Source organism: Corvus cornix, chromosome 3, assembly GCF_000738735.6.
Source record: "Corvus cornix cornix isolate S_Up_H32 chromosome 3, ASM73873v5, whole genome shotgun sequence".
Lineage (NCBI taxonomy): Eukaryota > Metazoa > Chordata > Aves > Passeriformes > Corvidae > Corvus > Corvus cornix.
Genome location: NC_047056.1, coordinates 47,568,352 through 47,595,951, shown reverse-complemented (window position 1 = coordinate 47,595,951; position 27,600 = coordinate 47,568,352). Strand labels below are relative to the sequence as shown.

Genomic DNA, 27,600 nt, shown 5'->3' with positions numbered 1-27,600 from the left:
CAGGCTGGATTCTGCCCTGACTGTCCCTGCCAGGCAGTGGCTTCTGGAGGGAGCCTGTGGCCAGAGGGCTGCTGGAAAGGTGCATGAAACTGTCAGGGTTTTCAGACAGCAGTTTGTTGCAACCCTAACTCAGTAAAGCTTCAAAAAATTTGCATTAGATGAATTATGACCTTTTTGGTCATTTGGACTGGAAATCCATACTGTCTGCTGGACACAGAAAAGCCAAGATGGATTCTGGGAGATAAGCCTTTTCTTCCTTACTCCAGCAGAGGCTGCTTATGCCTGAAAAACTGCGCTTGAACTTGCTGAAGTATCAAGGGTGGGGATGTTTCGCAAAGATGCATCAAAAGAATATGGAGTTACACACCCCTGAAAGCACACAAACTCCCTGCCAAGGGATAAGAATTTTGTCCTATCTGCATGGTAACTTCCTCACCTGGCCAAGGAAGTCTTCTGGAACATTCCCTTGGCTTGGGGGGAGGTATGGCTGCAGGGAAGCCCTGCCTGTGGGAGAGCTGAGGGAGGGTCTGTTGAAACCCTCACGCTATCCTCACACTGAATTTTTCAGCTCTGGGCAGTCATAGCAAGGGAAAAGCAATAAAACCATCATCACTGAAATGAGATGCACTGTTACAATAATCAAATTAGCAATCCTGATCCTGCTTCAGGAGAGAGTACATGAGGAACAGTAGGCAGAAAATTGCTCTGTGCTTAAAAATTATTAGTTACTGATTATTTGTGTGAAAGACATAATTTCTTGAGTTGTTCCGTACCACTTCTGTTTTTATCTCTGCACTTGTGATTTTCCAGGAGGATATATAAATCCTTATTCCACTTTCAAGACTGTGTGTAAACCTCAGTTTAACTGGGCAGTCTGGAAGATCTTTCATTCCACTAGATGCCATTTCTGTTTACACATCTGTAGCATTTAAACATTGCAGGATTGTTTAAATGCATTTAACATTTAATGCATTTGTGTTTATGCTTAAATGCATAAACAATGCATAGATTTTGTTTAAAGGCATAAACACTGCATGACCAGTTCGTGGTCTTAAATAATTGGGGGATTTGGCCTGAAGCAAGCAAACTGACAGCAGGGGAATTAAGGGGAACCACAGAACATCTCTCCATTATTGACAAGTAATAGATAACAGAATAACTTCATTGGCAGATAAATGAATAAATGACTGAGAGTCATATCCATTAATGGCAACCAGCAAACATTTTCCCCACTTAGTCTCTTAATACAGTTTGTGAAGTCAGTGCCTGGATGCCCAGGAATGCCTCTTGCCTCCCTCTTGCAGCAGGAGGTGGGAAACTGGAGTGGACAAGCAGTGAGAGAAGGGGGAGGAGGCATGAGGCACTCCAGTAGGCAAGCCAGATGCAATTAAAAAGTCTTTGACTGAGAGACATGGGAAAAGGAGGAAGCGAGCTCACAAAGGCATACAGAAAGAGAGGCAAATGGGAACAGACACAGATTCTGCTACAGGAGAGCATTAAAATGTCCTGGTCAGGATATGCAGAGGGGGAACATGAGGGAACACACAAATATTTGGTCCAGAGCAGACTGTGGCAACCAGTGAGGGTCAAGGGATGGAGGCACAACAGGAGAAAAAGGGTCACACATGAGTTAATGCCTCATGCTCACAGACCCAGGTACCTGAAAGGGTTAGAGAAGTCCACACTGGGAGCAACACAAGGTACACACAGGATTGCTGCCATGGTCAGCTGCAGGAACTTCTTGTGTGGCCCTGGGAGAAGTTCAGTCCCTTTCTCCCCATGCCTTTATTGTCTGATGCATAGCAGAGGCAGCATATGCAGTGAGACTGTCCTCAGCAGTGCACTACACAAGATCAATGGCAATACAATTTCCTCAGGAAATATATTATGCATTTGTTATTTTCAATGAATACAAGGTGGGAGAACTAGCTAAAGGTAATTCACTGGCTTACTTCCTACTCATATTTAAAATTTGGAAGCTTAAGCCTATTCTTTCTGACTTTGTGGCTGTTCAGCAGAGGTTGTAAAGCTTTGCTTTCGGTGGGGAAATCGATCAACTTGAAAATCGAAAATTGTCTCTGTCTGACACTGCCATACAAATAAGACAGAGTGCATACTGTTCTTTTTGTCCCTTTTATGCTATAGATTTCCTAGTGTGGGGTAGTTGTACCAGGTTTGTGAGTGCACACTCATCTCTAATTGGATATTTGTCATTAAACATTTATAAAATTCACAAACATACAAAGCATATGGAAGTCTTGTTAAGAAGGCTTTATTCCCTCCATGACTATATACAAATATTTGAATACTTGAATCAGACTGAATCATGAGGTTAAAAACAGATTGGTAAAGTCTTCATATTTACTTCCTAAATTTTAAACCCTGTGAAGGCATAAGGAAGCATTTAAAGTTAGCTCACTTTTATCTTTTTCTCTGATACCAGAAGGAGTAAAACAAGGGGGTTTTCTTTCCTTTTCTTTTAATGAAAACAGGAGATTCTCAAGACTTGAAATGAAACCCTGAGAAGAGGCAACAGCTTGTTTCCTGCTTCCTTCCCATTTTGTTTCTGCCAGGGGCCCTCAGCTGTTGGGCTCAGCCCCCAACCCTCCTTCACCCTCAGCCCACATGCTGTCCTTTCCCTGGTGCTTCTGCCTCTCACTTCCCGTGGATGGTTGGCATTGTGCTTGGATGGGCTAAGGTTGCTCCTGCTCCCTTTGGCCACAAGGCCGTTGGCACTGAATGTAAACGTGGGTGTAAAATCCTGTGAGGATTTACATCCTTACATCCTTATGACTGTGAGGACGGCAGCTGTTTGTAATATGCATCTCACCTAATCTCAGCCCTCATTCGTCTTCCCACAGCAGCAGGGATGGTTGGTGGAGTTGGGATGTTGTGCAGTTCTAACCTGTGCTATTTGTCCCTGTAATATTGAGGTCAGGCCCTCTTTGTCCTCATAGGAGTGTAGCAGAACCAGACCCTCTGGGAGTTGCCCAATTTAATAGCTGCAGATGAAAATGCCACCTACAGCAGCTGGAAAGAGCTGCTGCCAGAACACAGCTGTGCTTTGCAAATGCAGGAATTGCTGAGTTGCAAAGGTGAGCTTGTGCAAGTAATGGAGTGTGGGGCAATTATTTAAAATAGTCACAGTCACCATCATCTGTAGAAAATGGTTTTCTGCCCCTTCCGGTACTTCAAAACAACTACACCATTTTTACTCTTGTAAGAAAGACATCAAGACATTTTTAACCCGAAAGGGTGAAATCTGAGAGCATCACTGACTTACAACAGTGTGGTGGGACTTGATATATGACACTCCATCTCAGAATCATTTTTCCCCTTTTGAACTCATAGTGATATGTCTTTGATAGAGTATTTTGTTTTTTTAATTTGCTTCCAAATAGACCTAAAAAGGTATTTTAGAAAATTATATGCAGGGACCTTGCTAATGGCCTAACATTTAAAATCTTTCAGGAGCTCGTGTGAGCATATGCCTAAGAGAAATTTTTCTGTGTATGTGTATGTAGGGACAAGTCACAGTTTTCAACACATTTGCTTGCTTTCTGCATTCCAAGTTCACTTTCATTTGTGCAGCTACAAAGCTTCTGCTGTTTTTAGTCCTAGATAAGATTCAGAGGGCCGCGACAAATTGGCGGTACAATCCTTATCAGCCGTTTTCATAACCGGCAGAACTCGGGTTGGTCCAGTCTGGAGGGGAAGCTGTGAAGGGACCAGCCTTGGCTGGGCCAAGGCTGCAATCTCTGGGTGAAGGGTACCCTCAGGGTGATGTTGGAGCGCTGCTGGGGAGCAGGGCTGGCTGCTCCCTTCTCAAGCTGGAGAACCTATGTATTCCAGGCGCAGACCTGCCACCCCGGTGCTGTGGCAGTCAGTGTTAGCAGCAGCCAGCACATGGTGGTGGAAGTGACACATGTCTAGCAGGAAAGGAGGAAGGTGTTTTCAAAGGGGGGGCTGCAGCTGGACAACTGCAGCTGGGTGGCTCTGCCTTTGTTTGAAATGTAGTGCTGGGAGTCAGCAAGGCCTTTGGCTCAGCTCCTCTGAGCCTTTGTATGTGCCCGTCAATATACTTTTTCATATTTTAGGGAGTGGTTACCCAGCATTTTTAGGACACATGGCTCTTCCTCAGGAATGGGACAGTTTGGCTTGCTGATGCTTTTCATCTGGAGTATGAAGTACTGCTTTGATGGCTGATGGGGGTTTTGCGCTTTCTGGGTCTGGATCATGATTGAGAAGTGAGTGGCACAGATGCTTTGGAGAATAGTCTAGGCTTTAAAGAAGAATAAACTTAATAATCCCTGTCAAGGCAGTTGCTATTCATCAGTGTCAGATGGTAAGTCACTGAGATCACTCCACCTTCATCTATTTCTATACTGTATCTTCAAACTATAGATTACATTGATGCTTTTTAGAAATCTATCATATGGTTGATTATAACTGAATTTTGTAGTTCCTGGCATTGAATATTTGATTGAAAATAGTTACTTTCCAACTGGTCTCATCTGAGAAATAGAAGCATTACAGTTCTGCTGCTCCATGTCTTCTTATTACAAAAGGTAAGAAATTAAATTAGACAGTTAATTATCACTACAGGTAACTTTTAGGTGTTGGTTTATACTTTTAATTTATCCCTTAGAATAAAATTTATGGATAAATATGAATGTGAGGAATGTTTAAATTTAAAGGAAAGAGAGTAATAAATACAAATTTTGAGCAGTAGGATGTGGATAAAAAGTTAGTTGTGCAGGGTATTGTTTTCTCTCTCTGCTTTAAAAACTAGTGAAAACTTGCTTCTTGAATTTAGCTTGAATTCAGGTTGTTTTCCACTTGCTATATCTTCTGATTAGTCACCTATTGACATTGTTTTAGAGGCAAAAGAAATTGAATGTTGCTCCTATGTATTCACTTGGTCTAGATCTAATTTTCTGTTCAGGGCACCCATATGGGAGAACATAAAAAAGGTTCAATGATTCATTGGGTGGCTGAAGCTGTTAGTACTCCCCAGGGATGGTACATGAAATGAAATCTCAATTAAGAGTGACTTTCCCTTACAAAGTAAAGCCTTTGAATCAGAGCATACCTCTGAGCCTTTTGTCTGCCAAATGGGTGGGGTTAATTCAGTTGAGAAAATGTAGTCAAGATGTGAAAAAAAATGCCTGGGGGCATCCAAGGCCTGTTTCCAGTGATGCATGGATGTTAGCAACATGCTGAGCTTTAAGATCCCAGAGCACAATACGACAGAATATTCCCTTCTCGGTCTCTGGGAATTAAATTAGGTGTCAAATCAAAGGCCTTTAGGAAAATAAAATCAGAAAACATTTGGTTTTCAGTTGGAACTTTTACATGACTTACTAACTTTCTGTGTGTGAAAGCTTATGATAATATGCTTCTTTGCTGGCATTGAAATGAGGACTTGTCACTATTTTAGTGGCAGTGCCTTTTGTATAAGCCAGTTGTAACTTTTAAGTCTGAAACTTCAAAAAAATTGGGACTATACTTCAGCAAAATGAATTCTAAAAATTTTGAAAGTATAAAGTAACCTTTATAGTACTTTACAGTATATACATGATCTTAAGATTCTTAATTCCTAGAATTATGTGTACAACTGAACTAAGTTATTTTTAAAGTTCCAGCAGAGACCCCTGTTCCTACTAAGTACGTGGGTTTCCACAAGTTGATCATCTCACGTGTTCTGTTACATAAGAATTTTAAATGAAAAAAAAAAAGGAGGACTGAAGCTGAATTCCCTGAACTGAGAAAGTAGACAAAGTAAATAAAAGTAAATATATTGTAGTGGTGCTGTACATTTGGTTTACATTAATTTGAAATATACCACTTGAAATATCTTGTATGAAGGTATCACTATGGAGGGAGGATTATATATCTCTTAAGTGCAGATTGTCTGTTTTAAGATGAAATAATAAAAAAATTAAAGAAACTGGATCTTATTCTATGGTTCTTCATAAAATATGAAGAACATCTTTAATGCTTTCAGTTTTCTCCTTCTCATAGTCTAGTGTAAATAGACAGTATTCTTGATCTCAGCTGCTCAAGTTTAGGCTAGGCTTCCTGAATAATGAGAATTCTCCTGTAAGCAATTCTCCCCCAATAAATTTTTTGTTTCTTTTTATGCTAAGTGGATTTTTTTCAGTATTTGAAATATGCTGAAATTGTATTTTTATGCACTGTAAAATCAAGAGGACTAAAATCCCCTGCTTTCTTCTCCATTTCCATTTTAAAAAAAAGGGGCCCACATAACTTCATGTGTTTATAGAGGGGCAAGGAAATGTCAACTGTCATAAATTCTTAGGTTGAAAATCTTCCAACTGAGCTAGTGCTAACTCCCAGGCAGTTGGTTTTTTCAGGACATGTTTTGTAGACCTAATAACTAGGCCTCTAGGTTATTTAAGGTGCTCTCCTCTGACTCTTCATAACTGGTTCAGATTTTTTTGAAGTGCGGTGTCAGGAATGAGTCTCATAGCCCAGATGATGGAGGTCTTGAGCAAAAGATTGATTTTATGTGTCACCTGTTAGTAAATCTTTATATAATGGTTGCTTTTCTATGACAGCAAGAAGAAAGTCGACTCATGTTCAGCCTGAAGCCTGCAGATCCTCTTGTGAGAACTGCTGCAGGGCCAGCTGTCTCCCATCCCCTGCTCATCCTCCTAACTTGTTTCTTCCCAAGTGAAGTGTTTTGCAACAATATGTCTTTTTTGCATACTGCTTCCCCTTTGTCTTAGGCCATTTTTCCAATTTCCATATCCATCTGTGTATCTAATCTGCTCTCTGATATTCCTGCAGCTCCTTCTAGCTTTCTGCAGTCTGAAAACTCAGAAATCAGGTTACATCATCCTCATGAGCAGACATGGTCCCCTCTTTCTCATGGTTTTCAGTGCTTTCTGCTGTCCTCTGCAGGCTCAGGCACTTTTTGCAGATTTCTGCTGAGCACCGTGATCTGGAGGGGATGGTCACTGAGGCCCCAGAAGAGCCTCAAAATGGATGTCTTGGTCACAAGACTCAAAATGTGAACAGTTCCTAAACAAGTATGCTGTAAAACTATTGAATAGCGTCAAAATGTCTCGATGCATCTTTCCAGTTTGATGAGGAACTACTGTAAGTACTTTTTGATATGGTTTCCCTGTCATGCACAGACAGTTTCATATACACCATTCCCTTCATGAATATGCCTAGTGAAGTAGCACTGGGAACCATATAAAAATGGAGATGTATTTTATTTGCTTCCTTCTTATTTGTAAGGTGTTGTACTACTGAACAAAAATTAACTTTATTTGATAATAATTTACAAAGTTTCTCGCACAAGCAAGTGACTTCAAAATCTTTACATGCTTACAAGTAGTATGCGTGATTGTTTGTTCCCGAGCACATTTTCCTGCAAATTTAGGTTGGACATCAGTGGGGCCCCTGTGAAATCTACTTTTGGATCATAGAGATAAACATTTACTTGCCTTTTCTCTGTCTTCTGCATTGTTGTGCCTAGATCTGTGCTATTGACCTTGCCAGACTTGCGTGGAGGAGGATTTTGCTGCCCATGGCTGTGACAGCCAGAGGGCAGAGGCAGCGTGGACCAGGGTGCCGGTGTGGGGCAGCCCTGCAAGGGGCTGGCGAGCCTGCGTCAACCCAGACCACTCCAGTGACCTCTCTGGGAGTGAGAGGACTCAGTTTCTCTCCCTGTCTCATGCCCAAACCGCATCTGCCATGACCACTTTCTCTCACATACCAAAGATATGCTTAGTGGCCTGTGGTGTTTGTGTTTCAGCAGCATTTGGGTAGTTAGGTCTTTCTGCTTACCAGCAGGTTCTGCTGTGTGTGATACTATTCAGGAAGAAATCTTTATTCAACCTGCTTTTATACCTGATGTAGTCATCTGTAATAGGTGTTGAACAGTATCAAAACCTTTGTTATTTTCCTCCCTTTTTAATGTCCCCAGACTAACTGGGCTTTCTCCTCTTTCTGAGTTTGGGATGAGTGTAGGTTACCTCTGAAATACAACTGTAGACCTCTCCCCTGCCTATCATTCGCAAAAAACCTGCACATTTTCTACATTAGTATTTCAGCTATGTGAATTCCCAGAAAGTTTCTCTTGTGCCAGTTAAATCTCTTACTTTTTTTAGCATTAAGACATCCGGTTCCTCCTGCTTTATTCCTCATGGCTATTTTATTAGCACACAGGTTTGTAATACGATGGCTGGAGTGAGCTGCTATTTGTTCTGTCCCTTTTGTGACCTTACAGTGAACTCCAGTATCTCTTTTCCCCTCTTCCCCTCTTCAGAGTTTGTGCTCTTTTTTTTTCCTCTTTCCATCACTTCCCTGGGTTTTGACTGTTGTCTGCACTGTTTTAGTTGAGAGGGGAGAATTTAGTTCACTTTGTTGTTTTCTGTCTTTCTTCACTAGATGAATAACAGCAGAATAGCGGGGAATCTGTCACGGAGTCATTATTCCACGATCAAAGAAGTAAAAGCATTCTTGGCAGTGTTCTCTGCACAGCCTCCGCATGCAGCCCCATCATGTCCATGTGCATGTGTGCCCACATGTCCATGTGTGCGCCTCTCTGCCCCTCTCTGCCTGGTGCTTTACTCTAGTTGGGAGCATCTAAGGTGATGCTCAGGCAGCCCCTGCACCTTCTTGCTTAGCCCAATTATTGTCCAAGTTTTTCCCACTTTCCCTAGGAAACTATGGGTTTGTTTTTGTGCATTTCCTGTTCCATTTTTTGAAGTAAGAGAAGCTTTCCATCCCTCCTGAAACAGACCAGAACTCTGGGTGGCAGGAGGTCACTGAGGCACCTGAGCACCTGGAAAGGAGCAGGAGCACTTCTCGCACAGGCAGGGCACGCCTGAGCTCCTGATAAATTGTTAAGAGCCGACAACAGCAAGGGAAGAAACTCAAGATCCTAACCAAGGGAGATAAAACTTCTAAATAGTTTTGAAAAAAAACTCGGGAGAAAAATCTTGTGATGTGTTGAAAGAGTTTGTCATCTCCTTGAAAATATTGTGGCCACCTCCACCACTTGATTGCTCCTTCCTCCTTACTTTAAAGATGGTGCAGTTTAGTGTGGTGTACTTGAGGGCCTCTGTGCTGCTTAAGTCACCTGACTCCTAGGACTTTGCCATGAGACCTGACTACTAAACTGACCCAGAACAAGCAATTGTCCCACATACTTTTTGCTAATGTGTTCCCACACATTAGCTGTGGCTGCCATTAGGACTTACTGTTCAATGGCATTCTCTGCACGTTTAACCATCCATCTGACACCATAACTTTTCTAGTTTGTTTCAGACTCTGGTCGAAACTCAGCAAAAGTGATTTGTAACTTTTCTGTATTCCTGAAGATGTTTAGGCACAGATGAAAATCAGTGTGGTGAATTTAAGACTATTAAAAACGGAAGAAATTTTCTTAACTGACTTTATAAAGACTGCATTAAGATACTTAGCAAGGTCTCAGGAGTCCACGAGCCACAAGCAGAAAACCGCAGCTTCGGAAACAATCTGTTAGGAATTAGTGGTGAATTCACAGTGTTTGTTACCTGCATTGCTGCTAGTAAACAAGAGGAAGCATCTGCTATCTATTTAAGCAGCAAAGATTAGCAGTAGAGATTTCAAAAGCAGTTAGTTTACTCCATTGATGTTGATCTGGAAAGGCCTTCTGGATCTAGATTGTTCTAAATGTCTCATTTCTCATTCCCCCCTTTCACCATATTGCCATATACTTTTCAGTGTGGGGGAGCATGAAATCCAGAAAGATGTGAAATGAAGAGATGTCACTGTAAATCATATAAACCTAGGTTAGTGTAGTTGTAGTTAAATACTCTGTGATTCTTCATCTTTAGTACAGTGTTAGTAAATTATGACCATGGGTCCCTTTGATATAGTATCCACTACTTCTATAATTATCATTAGTATAATTTTACATGGAAAATGCATTTGAAATATGGCTGTCTGACCCTATTCTACCCTCCACAAGGATCACAGTGCTAATAAAATTTTCCCAACTGTAATACTTTTAGTTCTAATGTATCAAGTTTCCTTGCAAAAAGACTTTAAAAATAGATGATATTTTTCAGTTTCTTCTGAAACTCTGCATTTTGCATGCACTTTATAGTACAGAATTATTACTTTACAGCAAGCCCTCCCATCTTGTCACATAATTTGGGACTTTCTTACAGAGCATTTCCCCTTCCCATTTACAAGAGTGTCTCCTGCTGCTTATTTTTTGCTGTTGTTCCTGTAATGTTTTTAGCAGGTTTATTTCTGTTATACTTCACTGTATAAAAGTTGTCCAGCAAAATAGATCATTTCCTAAAATATCTTTGCTTTCGTAGAGTCATGGAGCATGTGATGTGCAGCCTGTACCTGGTGCATGATTATTTACAGCACAAGGAGTACGGACAGCATGGTCCAGTTGGCAGTGCCCTGGACCACAACTTTGGAAGACCTTGATTTCCTTTTTGGCTCTATTACTTATTTTCTGTGTTTCTCATTGCAGATAACTTTAACTTCGTGCATCTTCACCCTCTATTTCTGACTCAGATGTAGAATGAAAATGCTTTTAATCTATAAGTAATGTTTAGTACAATAGGAAAGATCTTGTTCTTCTGGTGATGCTTCTGTAATAAACATGCATGTTAAATAATATTTGAAGAAGTAGCAAAACATGTTAAGAAACTGGAACAACATAGGAGATCTATTTGGGCAAACATTTGTCACAAGAAATTTCATCATGGTCCCACTAGCTGTAATTTCCTACTTCTGTATTTATTCCTGCACTATTTCTTTCTAGACTTTTCAGAACCTTATGTGTAGACAAAAGCTCTCATTTTACTTCATATGTTCCTCTGACTTCAGTAACTCTAATTTTGGTAACATTGTCACTCATTATTACTGCAAGAATTATAATATCTTGACTTGTGTGTGGCTGGCATCGTGGAAGTTCAGGCAAGTTGCTTTGAAAAGAGGGAACTCCCTTTTGCAGCTGCCAAGGTAATTTTCAGCTATGATAAAGTCCAACCACTGATGATTTTATATTGAGTTTGGTTTTTAACAGAGAAGATAGTCATACCGGGGGGAAAAAAAGCTCTTTTCAGATAACTTTGTATCCATGTCAACACTAATTTTCTGTGTTTTGTGCAAATTGGATTAGTTTTCAGACAATTTAAAGCAATCCCAAACGGCTAATGCTGAGAGGCTGCAGGAAGGGAGCACTGGGATTTCAGAGGAGACCTTGTCTCTGTTCAGTGCAACAGGGAGAACCCTGCCTGGATATTGAAGGAAAAAGGAAACTTCTTGCTGTTCCTTTACACTGCTCTTGTTTCCAGGGAAATGAGTGGGTGAATTATGATTGGCATTGTACCTTTTTCAATACGCAAACTTAGAATTTACTACAAATGTGTTTAGACCCTTCTGGCAGGGAAATGAGATACATAAAGCATAAGCTTTCAGCTCAATTCTTCTTTCAAAATTTGTATTTGAGGGGAGGGGGTGTTTTCCTATCAGTGGAGTCTTTAGCTATGGTTTTTGCACTTTTAAAGTTATAACAAAACTGACTCTGACTTTTGTGGTATGGCAAAAGTGTGGAAAGGGTTTCTCCTTTTTCATCCTCTGATATGAAATACTACTGCAAAAAAAATTATTCCAAACTTTTCCAAAGTACTTTTGCTGCAGAAAGCTCTAGCACAAAGAGGCCTTTGTTTCACAGGAGTATTTAAACCTGTGGTAAACTCTTGCTCTTTTTTTGTTTGGGTTTTTTTCCCCCCAGACAGGTGCCATGGAGCTCTTTGACATTTTTAGAGCAGATGGGATGCCATTTTACTGTTGTATCTAATTGACAGAACCTTACACACTCTCTCCATGCATCCTGCGTTGGAAAGTGTGGGCCATGGAGTTTTAGAGACCACTTCTTTCCTCAGCAGCAGCTTGTTTAACTCACTGCTGGATGAAGAGTGAGAGTCATAACTCACTAACTGGCCTGTGAAACCTCTTGGGAGTTCATACCTTCTTGCTGCTGAATGTGCCCTTTTGGCTGCTTGGTCACTTGCTGTTGACTTGGCTACCATACATTGTATTAGGCATATTTCTAGCCACAGATGTTATTGTGTGCATATGTTTTAATGTAAATAGCAGCACTGTCTGTGAAATCCCATAATGACAGGCGTAATTGAGTATGTGTAAAAAACACGAAGATGTCTGTGAAATGCTGTCTCTGGGAATGTGTGAATGCACACATCCTTCTATGCCTCCTCCCCATTTCAGACTCCCAAAGGAGGGATTTTGCAAATGTCCAGTTCTAGGATTCCAGAAACGGTGAGGGTCTTATTTCCAAAAGGCTGGTGGGTGAGAAGGTCTCAGAGAAGAAAATATGTCCCAATTATTTCTGCTATCTTGGCATGCCACCGTCATTGCACATACGAAAACAGAATAACTGTTTCGAGTGTACCTTCTCCTAAAGGTTGTACACTCCCTGGCAGGTCTGGTTTACACAAGAAAGCCGTATTTGAAATGTGTTTCCAGTGTTTAAATCCTGAAAGATTACATATGTTTCCCCAGCAATTGCCTCTTTGGAGAAAGCAGGTGATGATTTCACTTTCAGATAGGTAGCTGTAATTAATAGTTATCCTCACTGGATATGACCAAGAGGGGTAGGAATATCTAAACAAGTATTTAATGCATTTCAGCTGGAGTATAAATGAACAAACTCCTTGCCCATGAGCAGCTGTAATATTTAGGATTATGAAGCATATTGAGTTTGAGATTCTTGGCTTCCTTGTGCAGCAGCCTGTCCCTCTGGCAACTGCCATCCTCAGTCATATCAGTTACATGCTGCCACAGCCACTCAAACATCTTGTGCAAATGTTAATATTAAAAGCAGGCCAGGTGGTTGCAAACTCTGGAATAGATCTTCTGTTCAGTAGCAAAATCATAGGATTTACAAATAGCCTGCATAAAAATTCTCCGGTTCTTCAGGTGACTGTGGTTGTTTCTGTGGCACTGGCATGCAAAGCATTTCAATGCCCTTTGTGGTATCCTTGATATGTGTAAACTCTAATTCTAACTTGCAGCATTGGATCTTGGCCTTTTGGCATGAGTGCCATTCAGACATCCTTTCGAGTAAGTGCTGGCTGCTGTGCAAAGGGCTTTCACAGTCTGGTTTTAAAGAATTAAAATACAAAAAGTACTCATTTAGAAAAGAAAAAAAAAAAAAGACTGGAGAAATCTTAAGAGGTTATGTAGCTGACTCCAAGCCCCAGAGCAGAATCGGTTGTACCAAAATAATGGGATGTTGGGAGGCTCTCAAGAACAGGTTAGACAGGTATGAAGGCACCACACTGACCCCAGGAAATCAATTCCATTACCTTTATGAACCTTGCAGTTAGAAAGCTTTTTCTAGCATTTAACTGAAAATTGCCCCAGCTGCAATTAAGCCTGTTCATTCTTGCCCTATCCCCAACAGATAGAGAAGTTTGTTCTTCTTAGTGAATCAAAGAGTTTACATATTTGAAAATTATTATTCTATTCTCTGGTAATCTTCTTTTGCCTTGGATAGAGTATCCTCATTCTTTCAATCTCTACTTGTAAACATCTCATTTACATGGTTGTCTTCTACATTTTCTCTCATCAGTCCATGTCAGTCTTGACATCTAGGGCACACTGGGTCAAAAGACAACCTGGAACTCCAGCTGACAGCTTGGGCTTGGTGAGCAGTGTATAGACTGTTACATCTTACACATGGCTCTGTATCCTACTGGCTGTACTGGGTATGTCCTGCTATGAAACTTGCTCTTCTGCAGCAAGATGACTTTTCTTGATGCACTCAGGAGCTATTTTCGAGCACTCTGAGCTGTCTCTCATCTGTAAATTTAGTGAGCATATTCTCTATTCTACTGGCCAGTCTGTTAATTAAAATATTGAAAAACAGATCCCTGCAAAACCTCACTCAACATATCTTTTCCCTTTGGTGCCAGCCACTGAAAACGAATCCCTGAAAGTGTTTCTTTCAACCAGTTGTATAGCACTTTATAATGGCAATGGTTGAATAAGGTAGAAACCTTATTAAATTCAATATGTATTCCAGCTGCTGCTACTTCTTATCCACTACCAATTATCCTCCAAAGTGGGAAATTAGATTGATTTGACAAAATTAATTCTTGTCAAATCCATTTGGCTGTTTAAAACTCTTACAGGATAATAGGGTAGAAAAAGAAGCATTATATAACTAATTTGTGTGTCTTTCCAGCCCTGTGCTTGCCTTCCCTTAGCCTTCTTGAACTCTTTTCTTCATGAGCCCTCATTTGTAATTACCATGGCACAGGAGTGAGAACAAGACATGGAGACAGCAGTCATTATTACTGCCAAAATCCTTGCATCTTGAAGCCAAGCCTGGGCATTCTTGGATGAACATGAGCAGGTTAAACTTATTTGAAACCACCAGGCTCACTAAGTACTCTGATACTGTTTTGCCCTTTGACACTGCCCTGAATTGCCTGTCATACCTGAAGTCTGTTACAATCCTTTCTCATGCATCCATATAAAACAATTCAGCTATTTAACCTCTGTTACCTATTCATACTTCTTTGGGAAATGGGTGCTAAAATATTTAAAACCAGTTTCTCCCTTGCTGAAATCTATTTACAGATGAGGATGATATTGTACATGTTTGGAGGTGCTGTGAATAATTAGGTCCTTTGAATTATTTTCTGTCTACAGATAAACATAAACACTAGCTAGGCAAGTACAGGCAATAGAATGCATAAGTTTAAATCATGTTTTATACATTGAAAACTGCTTTAACTATCCAAGAGGATAATTATATTTCTTTTCTATTCATAAGAAGTCCATATCTGTTAGTATTTATTTGGGAAATGATAGGAGTTAAAAAGGTATCACAACACTTGGCGAATGCTTTTAGGAGGTAAGGAATTTGTCTTTTTGACAAGTCAAAAGGCAGTCATTTCTTAGATCTGTCTGCACCTGCAGTTTACATATACAAATATAATAAATTAATAATAATATACAATAATATAATTTTCATCTCTAGGAGTTTTAGATTCCTATATAAACCCAAAATCTGGTGAGTAATGAAAATTGTCTACATGAGACCCAATACCTTGCTGACATCTTACTGTGCTTATGTATTCCCTAAATGCCTCATGTTACCATGGGAAACCTAAGGTCCACATAGGCTTTTCAGACTTCTTAGGCAGTTGCTCAGATAGCATACCCCTTAGAATCATCCATTAAAACCACCCAAAATAATTCATGGAACTGCAAGTCATGTGAAATGAAGTCATGGATTGTATCTAGCCCAAAGCCTTGTGAGCTCACCGCCCATCCCTGCTGCTGCCTCCTTAGCGGCAGAGACAGCAAATATAGAGTGAATCCATAAGGTCACTTGGCTTGTCCCTAAGGCACAGAGTTACTTCTGCTCTCTCTATATTCCCCTCATTAATATAGCAAATTTTTTTTATTCCTTTTAATTCCCTTTCACATATTCTGTCCTCAGTGACACACAGCAATGACTGAAATGACCAGTTTGCATACACAAATAATGTCATCGTTTTATGAGCCAGTATTTCAGGGCTTAAAAACACATACATTTATCTCATTGCCCTGAGTTACACCCTCTTGAGCTTGTGTCTGCAATCTGGCTTTCCCCTTGGTGCTTACACACCCTTCATGCTTTCAGATAATCACTGCATCCTTTCCAGTCCCTTTAACCTTCATCTAGCCAAGCGACAGTTGTTTGTTTAAATTTATTCTCACAAATCACATCTTCCCACAGAAGTCAAAAGGAACGTGTGATGCTCCTCTGGGATGAAGTGTATTAGTCATTTTCAAAAACCCAAATCTCAGTTACTTCTTGTTAGGCATATGTTGCTACAGGATACACATTGTACTGAAGAAGCATATTTGGCCTCACAAAACAGAATTGCCTAATTATTAAATCCTTGCAAATGAAAATTCTTTTTCTTTTTCTGAGAACCAGAGATACCAGCCTACTCTACATATACTTTAACAAAAAAACTTCCCTGTAAAACTTCATCAACATGGAGCCAGTGCAGTAAGCTCACTGCCCTCAAGGGCTGTTATATCATCATTAATGCAGTTGGTTGAGTTGTGGACGGTAAATTACTCACACCACCACACTCACAATAATCCTTCTGTTCATGAGCTTCCCAAAATATTTGTTGAGATAATAGCTTGGAGGTATGTTTTCAGCAATGCTTAAGCCTGTTTTCACTTGTCTTTTTTTTTTTTTAATTACATTTTGGGAGGGGGTTACCCAGTGCTTAAAAGCTGGAGTGTCAAATAGATGGCTTCTTCTCATTTTAATTACTTTGACAGGCACCTCTCCTTTCCAGCTGAGCTACCCTAACTGGAAGCAGCTGCTCCTTGGAATTACTCCCCATCCTCGCTGTGTTACAGAAGTAATAAGTGTCTCCCGCCCCTTCAATGAATTTATGGACATGAAGTGCAGTATGTGCCTGCTTGTATAGAGATGTTTCTCTATATGTTTAATGAAATTTTATGAAGTGAAACATGTCATTAACAATATAGGAAAAACGAATTGTATAGATTGGATATGATTTTCCACTTCTTTCTTAACTCTTGTTAGTGAGTGCAAAGCAGGTTTTATTATATTTTTCCATGGCAATTTGAAACTCTGATTTGAGAGAGAGTCCAGGGTGATTGATGGTACAGCTTGCTGGGCAGTGAAGAATAAGTCTTCTCTAGAGCAGCACAGACTCTGTGAATCAAGCTCATGCCTGTGTTTACAGCCACAGCTGAAATGAATACTTATCATCTTGACTACATTGTCAGAGTCTTGTGATTGCTCCAGATTTCATAGCTGGCTTGATGATTTATTTAACATCCTAACACCTGCAGCCAGTGATGTAAAAATTCCAGTTTGCTGCTGTTTCTTAAATAATGGAAATGTAAATTCCGGGTTTTATTTTTCAATAAAAGGATGAAGATGTGACCTAAGTGCACCCTAATTACTTAGACAACTGAAGCTGAAGCACTCCAAAAGTCTTAACTTTTAAAATTTCATTATATTTAAATGCAAGTGTAATATTCAGGTGCCTGACATCTGTGATTTTTGAACACTAATCATTACAACAGAAATTGCAACACAACTGCTTTCCTGCTTGCTGGTCAACTGCCATTTGTTTTTCCATAAACTCACTCTTTATGTACATATCTGGGCTTGCTGCATGGCACACAGCTCAGCCAGGGGCACAGCTCTGACATCAGGAGGACACCCATGTTTTAGTTAGGTGTGGTACTTTGGAGAATGGGCAGAAAGCATTTAAAAGGAAAGATAGGGCAGCTGTTTGGAAAGTGAGGGAAGAGAACTGATGAGAACTCTTTCTGGGGATGGAAGCAGAAGGAGAAGCTCTGATGATGGAGCAGGAGTTATCCCAGCAGAAACTGATATGAAAGAAGAGGTTGAAGCCAGTAAATTGTTCTGCAGTGGCTGCAGTAGGGAGAATTGACCTTAGGCTGACATGATATGCAAGTAAACATCAAATTATCACATCTGGTCATCTGTGGCTAGCTGAGAGCATCAGGCAGGTTTCTTTGGTCAGCATCTGCATTAACTAGGCCCACCTACTCCTTCACTGCCAATATATTTTCATGACTTAGGACATAGGCATAAAAAGTGGAAAGTCCAAGCTCAGTTCTGAATCCTTGTGGGACTGAAAGTCAGGCTTTGGTAGGGTCTGTTTTCTGCTTGTTCAGATGGGGGTGAGGGGAGGGGGAGTGTATTAGCTTTCAGAGAAACATCTGAGGAAAAAGTTTTGTTCTGCTATGTTTTGGGGCAGTATTTAATTGGTAAATTGGGGAATGGGTGTTCGCTGGAGTGTGGAGGAGGTGACTTTTGCATGGAAGTGATCTGTTCTGAAAGAGAAGCTAAGCAATTTTTCCTCTTTTGTTTTCTTCCAGCTGTCTCCAGTTGACATGTTTGGGTCACATGTACTTTGTTGTAATAATATTTTGCTAAGGGCAACTCTGTAAAGTTTCATCTCTATAACAGGCAGATAACTTTTTTTTTTAAGATCTACATTTGCATTTCATGCTTGGTTGCTTTTGCAAAGATACAATTAATGAAATTGAAATTAATGAAAGCTCTTGGGTTTCTTTTTCCAGGAAGTATTACTTTTAAAAATGTTGGTTTCCCTTTCTAAGGGAGATGCAATAAGCATCATCTGTGAGGTGCATACATTTTTATTTTAAAAATTTGTGCTGGTCATAAAGTGATACAGTAGTAATATAGGTGTCACTCTGTGAGATTGGTCATCTCTGTTGATGCTCTTCCCATCTTACCACAGCTAATTTGGAGTGATATTTACATCAGCACTGAGCGTCTCTGAAATACATGGTTATCACACACTACTGAGTTGTACCTTATGCTGCTTTTATGATGTGCTTTAGGATGAGATCATCAGACTCCTTTTCATTAGTATTTATTAAGAGTTTCAACAAAGGAATCAAAGGACGCCACATTTGGAAAAAGGAGAGGCTGAAGTCCTATTCCTGGTTCTGAGGCTAGCTTTTCATGTTTTTTGCTACCACAGTTCTAAAATTATTTGGGAGAAGAGCAGCCAAAGGACACTGAGCTAAATACTTCTGTCTTTATGGGCTTTGTAAGTCTCTTACAAAAAAGATTTGTATGCATCCCTTCTAGCAGCTGCTTACGAAAAAAATGCAAAAGTGCAGTTGAGCAACCTCCCATGAATGACAGTGCAGAGACTACACCTAGGTATCTCAAAGAATGCTGAACTCCTTTCTGAAAAATTAATTAAGATTCTGAAAACATTTTGTAAGAAGTGCTGCAGAAAGCTAAGGAAAAAGTGAATGCTATTTCAATGTTGACAAGAAAAAAACAACGCATCAAAACTGGCTTTGCTGTGCAGGTAGAGAAGAGGGGATACTGAGTTTGGGTGGAGAAGGCAGAAGTGAGTAACACAAAAAACAAGAGTCTTAGTAATTTCTGGAAAATCTCCGGACAGTGCCTGATATTGTGGGAAGCAGCTGGAGTCCTGATCTGCGGGCAGTTTTGGAGTGGCATGCTGTGCACCTAAGCAGGATCATGGCTGTGGTTTCCCTCAGCCTCACCAGCCATGCTCCAGCTCCCAGAGCCCCTCCACTGGCTGGGCTAGTACTACCGCCTCCCAGTAAAGAAATGCGATGCTGTGCTCCATGATAGACAGGGGAACTGGGCAGGATATGAGAGGCCTCTGTGGAGCATATCTTTGGGCAGGAAGGGAAGGATGTCAACCTTTCATTTCTCCTTATGAGTCAAAAGATATCCTTCCAGGAGGGCTGTGATGCTTGCTGTGTTAGGTTTCTTTTCCTTATATGATTTGTCATGTAAAGTCACAGCTACTGTATTTTAAATGAAGCCTGCCAAGCTTAGCAGTACTTCTGCGTCTACTGAGTGCGGTGCTAGCCCAAAATATTAAGACTACTGGAATGATTTCCCTGGGCGTAGGTCTCTCCCACCTTCTAATTTTTTAATCTAGCGGAGTACCGATATCTAAGGCAATGATAGATTGGGTGTAATGTGTAGAGTTCAGACTTTTATCAGAATAAAGCAATTTGTTTTCTACTAACTGCTTTCTACTATTAAACAGACTTCATGTGATTTGTGCTGGGCATATTAGTGTGCTGCTCTCGCTGGGATGTGATACTCTAGTCATGAGGCTGACAGTAAGACTGGGAGCTGGCAGCTAAGCCTCTAAAAGAATAATTAGTGATTTCTGACTGTACAGCATATAGTATATGATGTAAATATAGTCCATTTTAAAGACATTGGATAGGTACTGTCTGTATCGCTTCTAAAATCAGGAATATTTTCTGTAGTTATCTAATTGGCAGAGGGTGCTGAAATGTGATCCTTTTGGAATATATAGAAATCTGATGTGCAAATGGATGGATCATGGATGCATGATGGACCTTGTACTCTCTCCTAGTTTACACATGTACATTCTAGGAGAGCCTGGGACAGTGATAGCCTGTTTGTCAGATCGACTGATGCGTCAGGTATGTGTATTCCCATTCTATCCCACAGCAGAGAGCACCTTCTGGAGCTGGCATGTCTGCTTTCTGTTGGAGAGCAGCTGCTGGCCCCTTTGGCTGATCCCTACTCTGAAGGACCATGCTATCAGAAATAATAGTCCTTAAACAGTTCTTAAGGAAAATAATTCAAAAATTAAGTTTAGGGGAGAGGTAAAAGAAATTATACTTTAGAAGGACTTTGAAAAAAAATGTAACAAGGACAATGAGATAAAATCATTCAAGATGGATCTTGGTAAGTTGATGGGATGGAACCTGCAACCACTAAGAGTTGCATTTGTAATCAACGGCTGTGGTGTGAAACTTCGTATTTTTCAATTTGATGACCTCCACCAAGGGGGAAGAGGGAGAGAGCTGAAAGGAGATGCAATCACTGCTAATAGTGTGTTCCATTGTAATGTGCTTGTGTTAAGAGTTTTAGGGCTTTGGCAGGTCACCTGCAGGATCTAGCTGTAATTTTTATTTCTCCCTTTCCCTGCAGCCTCTCTACATACAATGGCTTGCTTATTTTTTTCTCTGAGGCTTTGATGTTCTGATTTGGTCTTGATATACTGGGCAGGGTGTTGTTAGTGATGTTGAGAAACCTCATGTGTTTTTGTTCATGCACGCAGAGTTAATTGCCAGGTCTCTGAGCAGGAAGCCATTTCCCTCAGGTCATCTATCGGGAACCCATGAAGTTTGGTGTCCATTTACTCTGTGAAGCATGATCCCCTTTCCAAGGCAACCTGATATCACCCTCTTGTATATAGTTTAAAATTGATATCAAAGTGCTCGAGGTTGTTTATGGTATAGATTTCCTGGATTAAATGCCTTTGATGTGGCTGACAACAGCTGTGATAGTCTGGTTATGATAGTGCATGTTGGCTTTCCCAGTTTATTTTGATGCGTATTTCAATTTTTCACTATTAAATGCTTTGCTGAAACCCTTGTGTCACTTTTATGTGACATTGTGGTGAGATGGCACACACTCCTTTGGAACAGAAAGTTTGTCATCTTTTGCCGTAATGACTCAGAGGTTTGTGTTTGCGGTTCATGCTTTTCACAAAGAAAGAGTTTGTCCTAGTGAAGGCCATCTCCCTAAACCCTCAGTAAAGAAAGGAGAAAGATGAGCTTCTCTGTGTCCACCTTAACCTGGAGCTAGGATCCTGCTCTGAGTATTCCTCTAGAAGAAAGTCCATCTCTCTTGAATACAGACAAGTGCTCTCCTAGTTGGTTAATCCTGCCTGGCTTGTATATGTGGGGAACTCTTATTAACTTTACACCCACGTGTAGCTGATGGTGTGATAGGAACATATGCACAGTGCGTCTGCCGTAACTCAGCAAGACTAGGTTGACCACGTGTCAATTGTTTCTATCTCCTCTTCAGAGATTTGCAGAACAAACACAGGGAGCTTTGTAGCCACACTGCAACACACTGGGGAATCGTATCAGGATTGCTGCCCTGCTGCCTAGTGCTACCCTGAAGGTGCACAATGACTGTTTTCCAAGATTTCTGAATGTTACACACCTGGTCAGAGCTCCTGTGAAATGTCACAAAAATCTCAGAAAATTGACCATATTTATTTCTTCCAATAGCTGTAGAGAGGCCCAGCACAAGATGCTTTTAGAGAGCAGTCTTTTGTCAATGCTTGAGTTATTGTCTAGGGAACTACAGATAAAACTGCAAACAAAAACTGCATTCTAACATGCCAAATTTCAAATAATTTGTAATTTTTTAGTAGCAGTTGTAACACAAGCCAAATACTGCACTCACAGCTGGGCTTCAAAACCCTTGTAAGATCTGAGTTTCTGCTTGTTCTAAAACTCCCGTACTTTTGTTGCAGCTGGTTTTTGTAAAATACTCCTGGGATTTATTTCTGCAAGACATTGGCTTCATTAAAATAGAGGAACCCTGTCCTATCTAGAAGGAGAGGGTGGCTCTACTTGAGGGAAGAGCAGAGAATTATTTTAGCATGTCATATTCATTGATTGTCTTGAGAAAATGGCATGTTGTGAATGTCTGGAAATGCATAAATGCTGTAGTTGCAAGACCACAGAAGGTGGTAGCTATTGTAAACTGCCATGGATTTGTTTTGATTCTCTCATGTCCATTTGGTTTTTAAAGCAACTGCTCCTGGGGTCATGTGATTTTGCAAGGTCTTTCTTTCCTTATCTCACTTTCTTGAAATCAAAGGCTCTGTGTCTCAGATAAATTAAAGTCAACTGGCTAAGGGGAAGACAGCCACAGCCGTGCATCATGCTCCTCTGATGAAAGCTGCTGCCTCCACAAAAGGGATGACATAATGGCTCAGGAAGCAACTCTGGGACCACCACAATTTACAGTCTAGTTTCTGTTACCTGTACTGCAAGGCTGAAAAGCGTGGTTATTCAGGACCCACTATTCTGTAAGTGGTGTAGTCATCATTGCACAGAAGCAATGACCGCAGTTGGCAGGGAGGGGCCAGGCAAGTGGGAGTACTGCCCCTTGCACCTATTCAATCTTCATCTGTTGCCACCCAAGACACAACAGTGAGGGGGTTTAGGCTTTGTGCTGCAGAGTTGGGGTTTTTTTGTTTCTTCTTAATATGTCTCCATCTATAAAAAAGACAAAGTACAGAAGATAGTGTGTATGAGGAGCCCAGAATACTTAAATCCTGAGATCAAGTGTGCTTTGTTCAGGTATTTTAAAGTAGATTGACATTACTACTGTAAGTTTCAGAGGGTCAGTCAGTAAATTACCCTTGACTAATTAAACCAGTTTTGAGTTATGCAAGCCATCTCAGAGTACCGAGAGACTTCAGACATGCCTTTAGTCTCATACTTCATAGACTTATAGTTGTGTACAATTTAAAGGTCAATTGGAAGAGATTTTATACCTGATTTGGGCATTTCATTATTTTTCATTACTAGCCAGTAAGATGTCTTACACAGGGTGTATCCTACATGTGCATCCTAAAGGAGGGTGAGTAAAATTGTGCATATTTTTACATCATCAGTGGTTTCTCCACCACTTTCTCTCAGCATCATTCTCTTCTAGGTTTTCTGCCTTTTCTTCCTACCTTGTTTTCTCTGTTCAGTGTGTGCTGTTGACGACTCCAGCAAAAGCTGCAGTAACACAGTGCTTAGAGAAGTCTTGTCCCTTTCTTTGTGTAGCAGTTGATGAGAAAGGAAGTGTTTCGACCAGCTTTTCTCTCCAGTGCTAGTCTACAAAGTCAAATACACAATCTTGGCTTTGAGGACAGAAAAAGAGCATTGCTGAGAACATTAAGAGAAGATGAGTGCAATAACCCCACTTTTCCTTTATTCCTTCTCCAGATACTATGTTTAGCCCTGACAGCAAATGGTATCATTTGTTGCTCCAGCCCTCCCAGGCCACTGGTGCTGTGCCCTCAGTGTGAGCCTTGTCAGCTGTGGGCTGACAGGAGCCTGATGCCAGGAGATCCCAGGGCTGAACAGAGAGCCTGGACGGGAGCACAGGTTCTAGGGCAGGCTCTGAGTTGTGTTTGGGTGGTGCAGGGCATGTAACATACAGGCTGGCAGCAAGCGGGGCTGGAGGGATGTTGGAGGATCTACAGACTGCTCAACTGTGTGAGGTCTCAAAATGCTTGGCCAGTGTGTGACAGCTGCATATCCATTAAATACATCACTTTCCCCACCACCCCGTGCAGACAGGTGCTTCCAATAAATGGCAGCTTGAAACAGTAGCTTTTCAAGAAGCATCTAAACATTTTAAAGCTTAGGAATGAGCACTAAAAGTAAAGGATTTCCTTGCTGCTGGTCACAGCAGACGCTTGGAGTGAGGTGTGAGGTGGTGGATAGGCCTTTGGGTTATTCTTCTGCTGACCTCTGACACTCCTTCCATCCATGGGCAGTGGGGTTTGGCCACTGTTATTTAATGTGCCTTCCCCAAGAATTGTGTGTGCGTGCATGGGCACTTAGCAGTTTTCTAGGTAGAATGCAGGAGCATCGCTGCTGCTGTCCGTAGTTAGTAATTATTTAATTTGACTATAATGGGGATTGGGGGTGGTACCAGGTAGCATAAGCCACAGACTAGGAGGGGCAGCGTTCCCACAGTCCTTCCCCAAGGACGATGGGTGACAGAGCACCTCTCCTCAGGAGAGTGATGCGGTCCGGTACCCCAGCTCTAAACCTGAACTAACAGGGTGCCCCTTCCCCTGCCGCCGTGTAACGCGTGCGGCTGACACTCTTCCCAGAGGCTTTCCCCGGTGTTAAGAAAGCGCTGTTGACTTGGCCACCGGAGGTCCCGGCCGTCAGGCGAGGCACCGGCATAGGGGGTAACGGGAACAGCAGCAACAAGCGCTGCGCCAGCGACCACGCGTGTCCCGACACCGGCTCCTGACTTTTGGGGTGCCTGAAGCCGCCGGGGCTGCGCTGGGGCCCTTTGTTGCCGCCCGGGGGGCGACCACATGCGCCGGGTGAGCCCACGGGCGGGTGGGGAAGGAGGGGCTTTGGGCCGCAGCGGCACCGCCGGCCGCCCTGTCCCTGGGTCGAAAGTTTGAGGGGCGGCGGCGGCGGGCGGCGGGGCCGTCCCGCGGTGTCCCGGGGCGGGCCGGGCCGCAGCGGGGCGGGGGAGGATGGCGGGGCGGGGCGGGCCGGCCGCGGCGGCGGCAGGGAGCCGGCGTTGATCCGACGGCCGGGCCGGGGCATGGAGGGGGAGCGGGCGGATGGCCCCGCCGCCCCGGCGGAGAGCGGCACGTCGGAGGTGTTCGCCCAGCTGTGGGCGGACGTGATGGGCATCCTGGTGAGTGCGCTGGGGACGGGGTCTGGGACCGGGGCGGCCGCGGGGGCAGTCTGCCGCGGGACGAGTGTGTGGGGTGGGGTGGGGTGGGGTGGGGGGATGGAGATGCTGCGGAGCGTTCGCCGGGTCTTCCCAGCACCTGCTGCGAAGTTTGCCCGAGTTAGAGCATGCCCACCCTGTGCGGGCGCATACGTCCCAGAAAAACTAACTTCACGGGCAAAGCCAAGGGCTGTGTCGGTGACCGCCTTCATCGCGGTTCTGGAGTAGAGCTCTCCGGGCTGTCGTGGTGGAAGGGGCGGAAGGGCCGCGCCGAGCACCGCCAAGGAGCGGGTCCGGGCAGGGGCTGCCCGCTGGCGGGGACGCACCCGGGAGCGCCGGTTCAGCCGGATCAATGGGCGCATTGTCCCCCTGTTGTCCCGGCGTGCCGCCGATTCAGGGCAGTTTGGGCTGGAGGCGGTGTCGCTGCAGCCTTTGCATCCCACGCACGTGTTTCGGGGTGAAGCCCCGCGCGTGGGGGCCGCTGCCCCGGGGCTCCCGGGCACGGCCGCCGGACCCGCAGCGCTCCCGGGGCCCCGCGGCACTCCCAGGCGCCGGCTTTGGAGCTCTTACTCCCGGTAGTTTTTCGGAGACGAGTTGCTCGGTTACGGCCCATGGAGTTTCTGCGCCGGTGATCTTCTGAGGAGGGACTAATCCTCGTAATTCACTGGTTACAGACAAAAGAGATGGCCCCAGTAACGAGGGCTCAAGGAATTACGTTTAATGGGTACGTAGCGTACCGACAGGACAGACTGGATGGCAAACAGTAAAATACAGGAAGAGTCAATCCTTTATTTCTACTTGCAGCGAGAGAATAATATTTACTTTAGGTCCAAGATGATAATTACCGCAGAGGACTGCCACTCAGCAAAAAAACAAATACTCACGTTATATATGTACTGGAGCTGGCAGCCTTCCAGTGATACAGGAATGTGGTAATCAACAGTGGAGTGCCTGTTTATTCATTTTAAAAGCAAATGAATAGGCTTGATGCGTGTTAGTTTTTGTTGTTAACATTTAACCAGCAGACATTCAAGAATATTATGAAAAATACTTTTTGAAAACTGCCATGGAACATAATTAATGGTAAACCCATAGGATTTAATTCAGAGGAAATGTTATAGAATTGAACAGAGAAATTAATTAGCATTTTATGCTGCCTTTTTTTACCACGTGGAATTTACTGTTAATATTCAAAGTCAGGTTAAAAAACCCGTGTCACTCCTTTTCTTCACAGAAATTCTCCATTGACATGACATTCAGTTTAATAGCACCCAACTGCGTACACTTTTTTACTGTTAATGATTTTAATCTAAGAATGCAAGCAGAGTCAGTTCTGCCAGTTTGTAAGGAGCACACAGTTGGTACTTTATGAACAGTCTCTTTCTCTCTTTTTCTGGCAGGTTTCAGTACTGCATTTAGTAAGAGCAAAGTGCTATTGGATGCCTGGGAAGGAGTGTTTGAGGAGGCCAGACCAACAGCCTAGCATGCTGAAGCTCAGTGCAGAAAAAGATCTGATTGTCACACAACTAATAATTTGAATAGGTTTCTTTTGGCCATACAAGCTAGTTTCCTTCCTGGGAAAACAGATCTGTTTAATTACTATTTGTCTTCTATTAAAACTATACTAAAATTATGTCGTAGAGTTGGTCAGCTTTACAGAAAAGAATCATCTTGTGACTATGAAGTTGCTGGTTTATATCAATTGCAAACATCACCCAGTATTATTAGCATTTCTTACTTCAGTGTTTTGTGTTGCAACACAGTTACAAATACGAAAAGATACCTTGTGTTGGCTCTCCTATAAGAGGGAAGACAGAAGCTCTTCTCCCTGCAAACTGTCAGTTTTCTTCAGATTAAGATTTTTAGAGTTTCTAGTTCTTGAGGCTGCAAAATAAGGTCCTAATCTGAATTGAGTGCTCTGTCCTTGTCTGAAGGCAAGGAAGAAGTTGTTCCAGTGCCATTTTCACTGCTCATCTTTGTGGTGCGTAGAGCTTTGTCTCTTTCAAACCTGTGTTGTAGAAGGCAAGCAGTAAACTAGACTTGTGGCTTCCAAATGGAAGTCTATAGCTGGTTGGTTGTAGTCCGTGATACCACATCAGTGGCCTGTGTAGGTGGCTTACTTCTTTTGCATTGTCAATTATGTGAGAGTATGGGTCTTAATTTCCTGGGATCTGTAGCAGTTCATGACTCAAACTGTCTAGGGAGCACAGATGTAGACAGCAGAGTGATTCACTGGGGACGGCTCTAAGAATGAAAAAGTTGGTGCAGTGATAGGCTGGCCAGGTTGGCCCTGCAACAGCCTGAAAGCTACCAAGGGAATGCACTAGCAGAGGGAGAGAGGCGGGAGAGAAAAACCAAGATCTGCTCTTGTGAGCCTCCCACCTGCAGTGCTCCATCCGACTCTGGGGTCCCCAATACAGGAAAGGACATGGACCTGTTAGAGCAAGTCCAGAGGAAGGCTCCCAAGATGGTCAGAGGGATGGAGCATCTCTCCTGTGAAGAAAAGGCTAAGAGATTGGGATTGTTCAGCCTAGAGAAGAGAAGGCTTCAGGGTGACCTAATTGCAGGCTTCCAGTACCTAAAAGGGAGCCTGCAACAAACATGGAGAAAGACTTTTTATGAGGGCATGTAGTGACAGGACATGGGGGCTTTAAACTGGTAGAGGGTAGATTTAGATTAGATATTAGGAAGAAATTCTTTACTGTGAGGGTGCTTAGGCA

General features: G+C 42.4%; 1 protein-coding gene across 4 annotated transcripts in view; it reads left to right on the top strand.

Moving 5' to 3' along the window:
* Positions 1–27,600, top strand: part of SASH1 (SAM and SH3 domain containing 1) — a 190,552-nt gene that overhangs the window by 44,733 nt on the left and 118,219 nt on the right. For 3 of the 4 annotated variants that reach the window (XM_039568290.1, XM_039568291.1, XM_039568289.1), the window contains exon 1: positions 24,696–24,844. The exons of the other annotated variant lie outside the window; for it this stretch is intronic. In XM_039568290.1, the coding sequence (XP_039424224.1) occupies positions 24,749–24,844 (96 nt within the window). In that variant the 5' untranslated portion in view covers positions 24,696–24,748. Of the gene's footprint in view, positions 1–24,695; positions 24,845–27,600 lie in introns of those variants that run through there. 4 annotated transcript variants of the gene reach the window in all.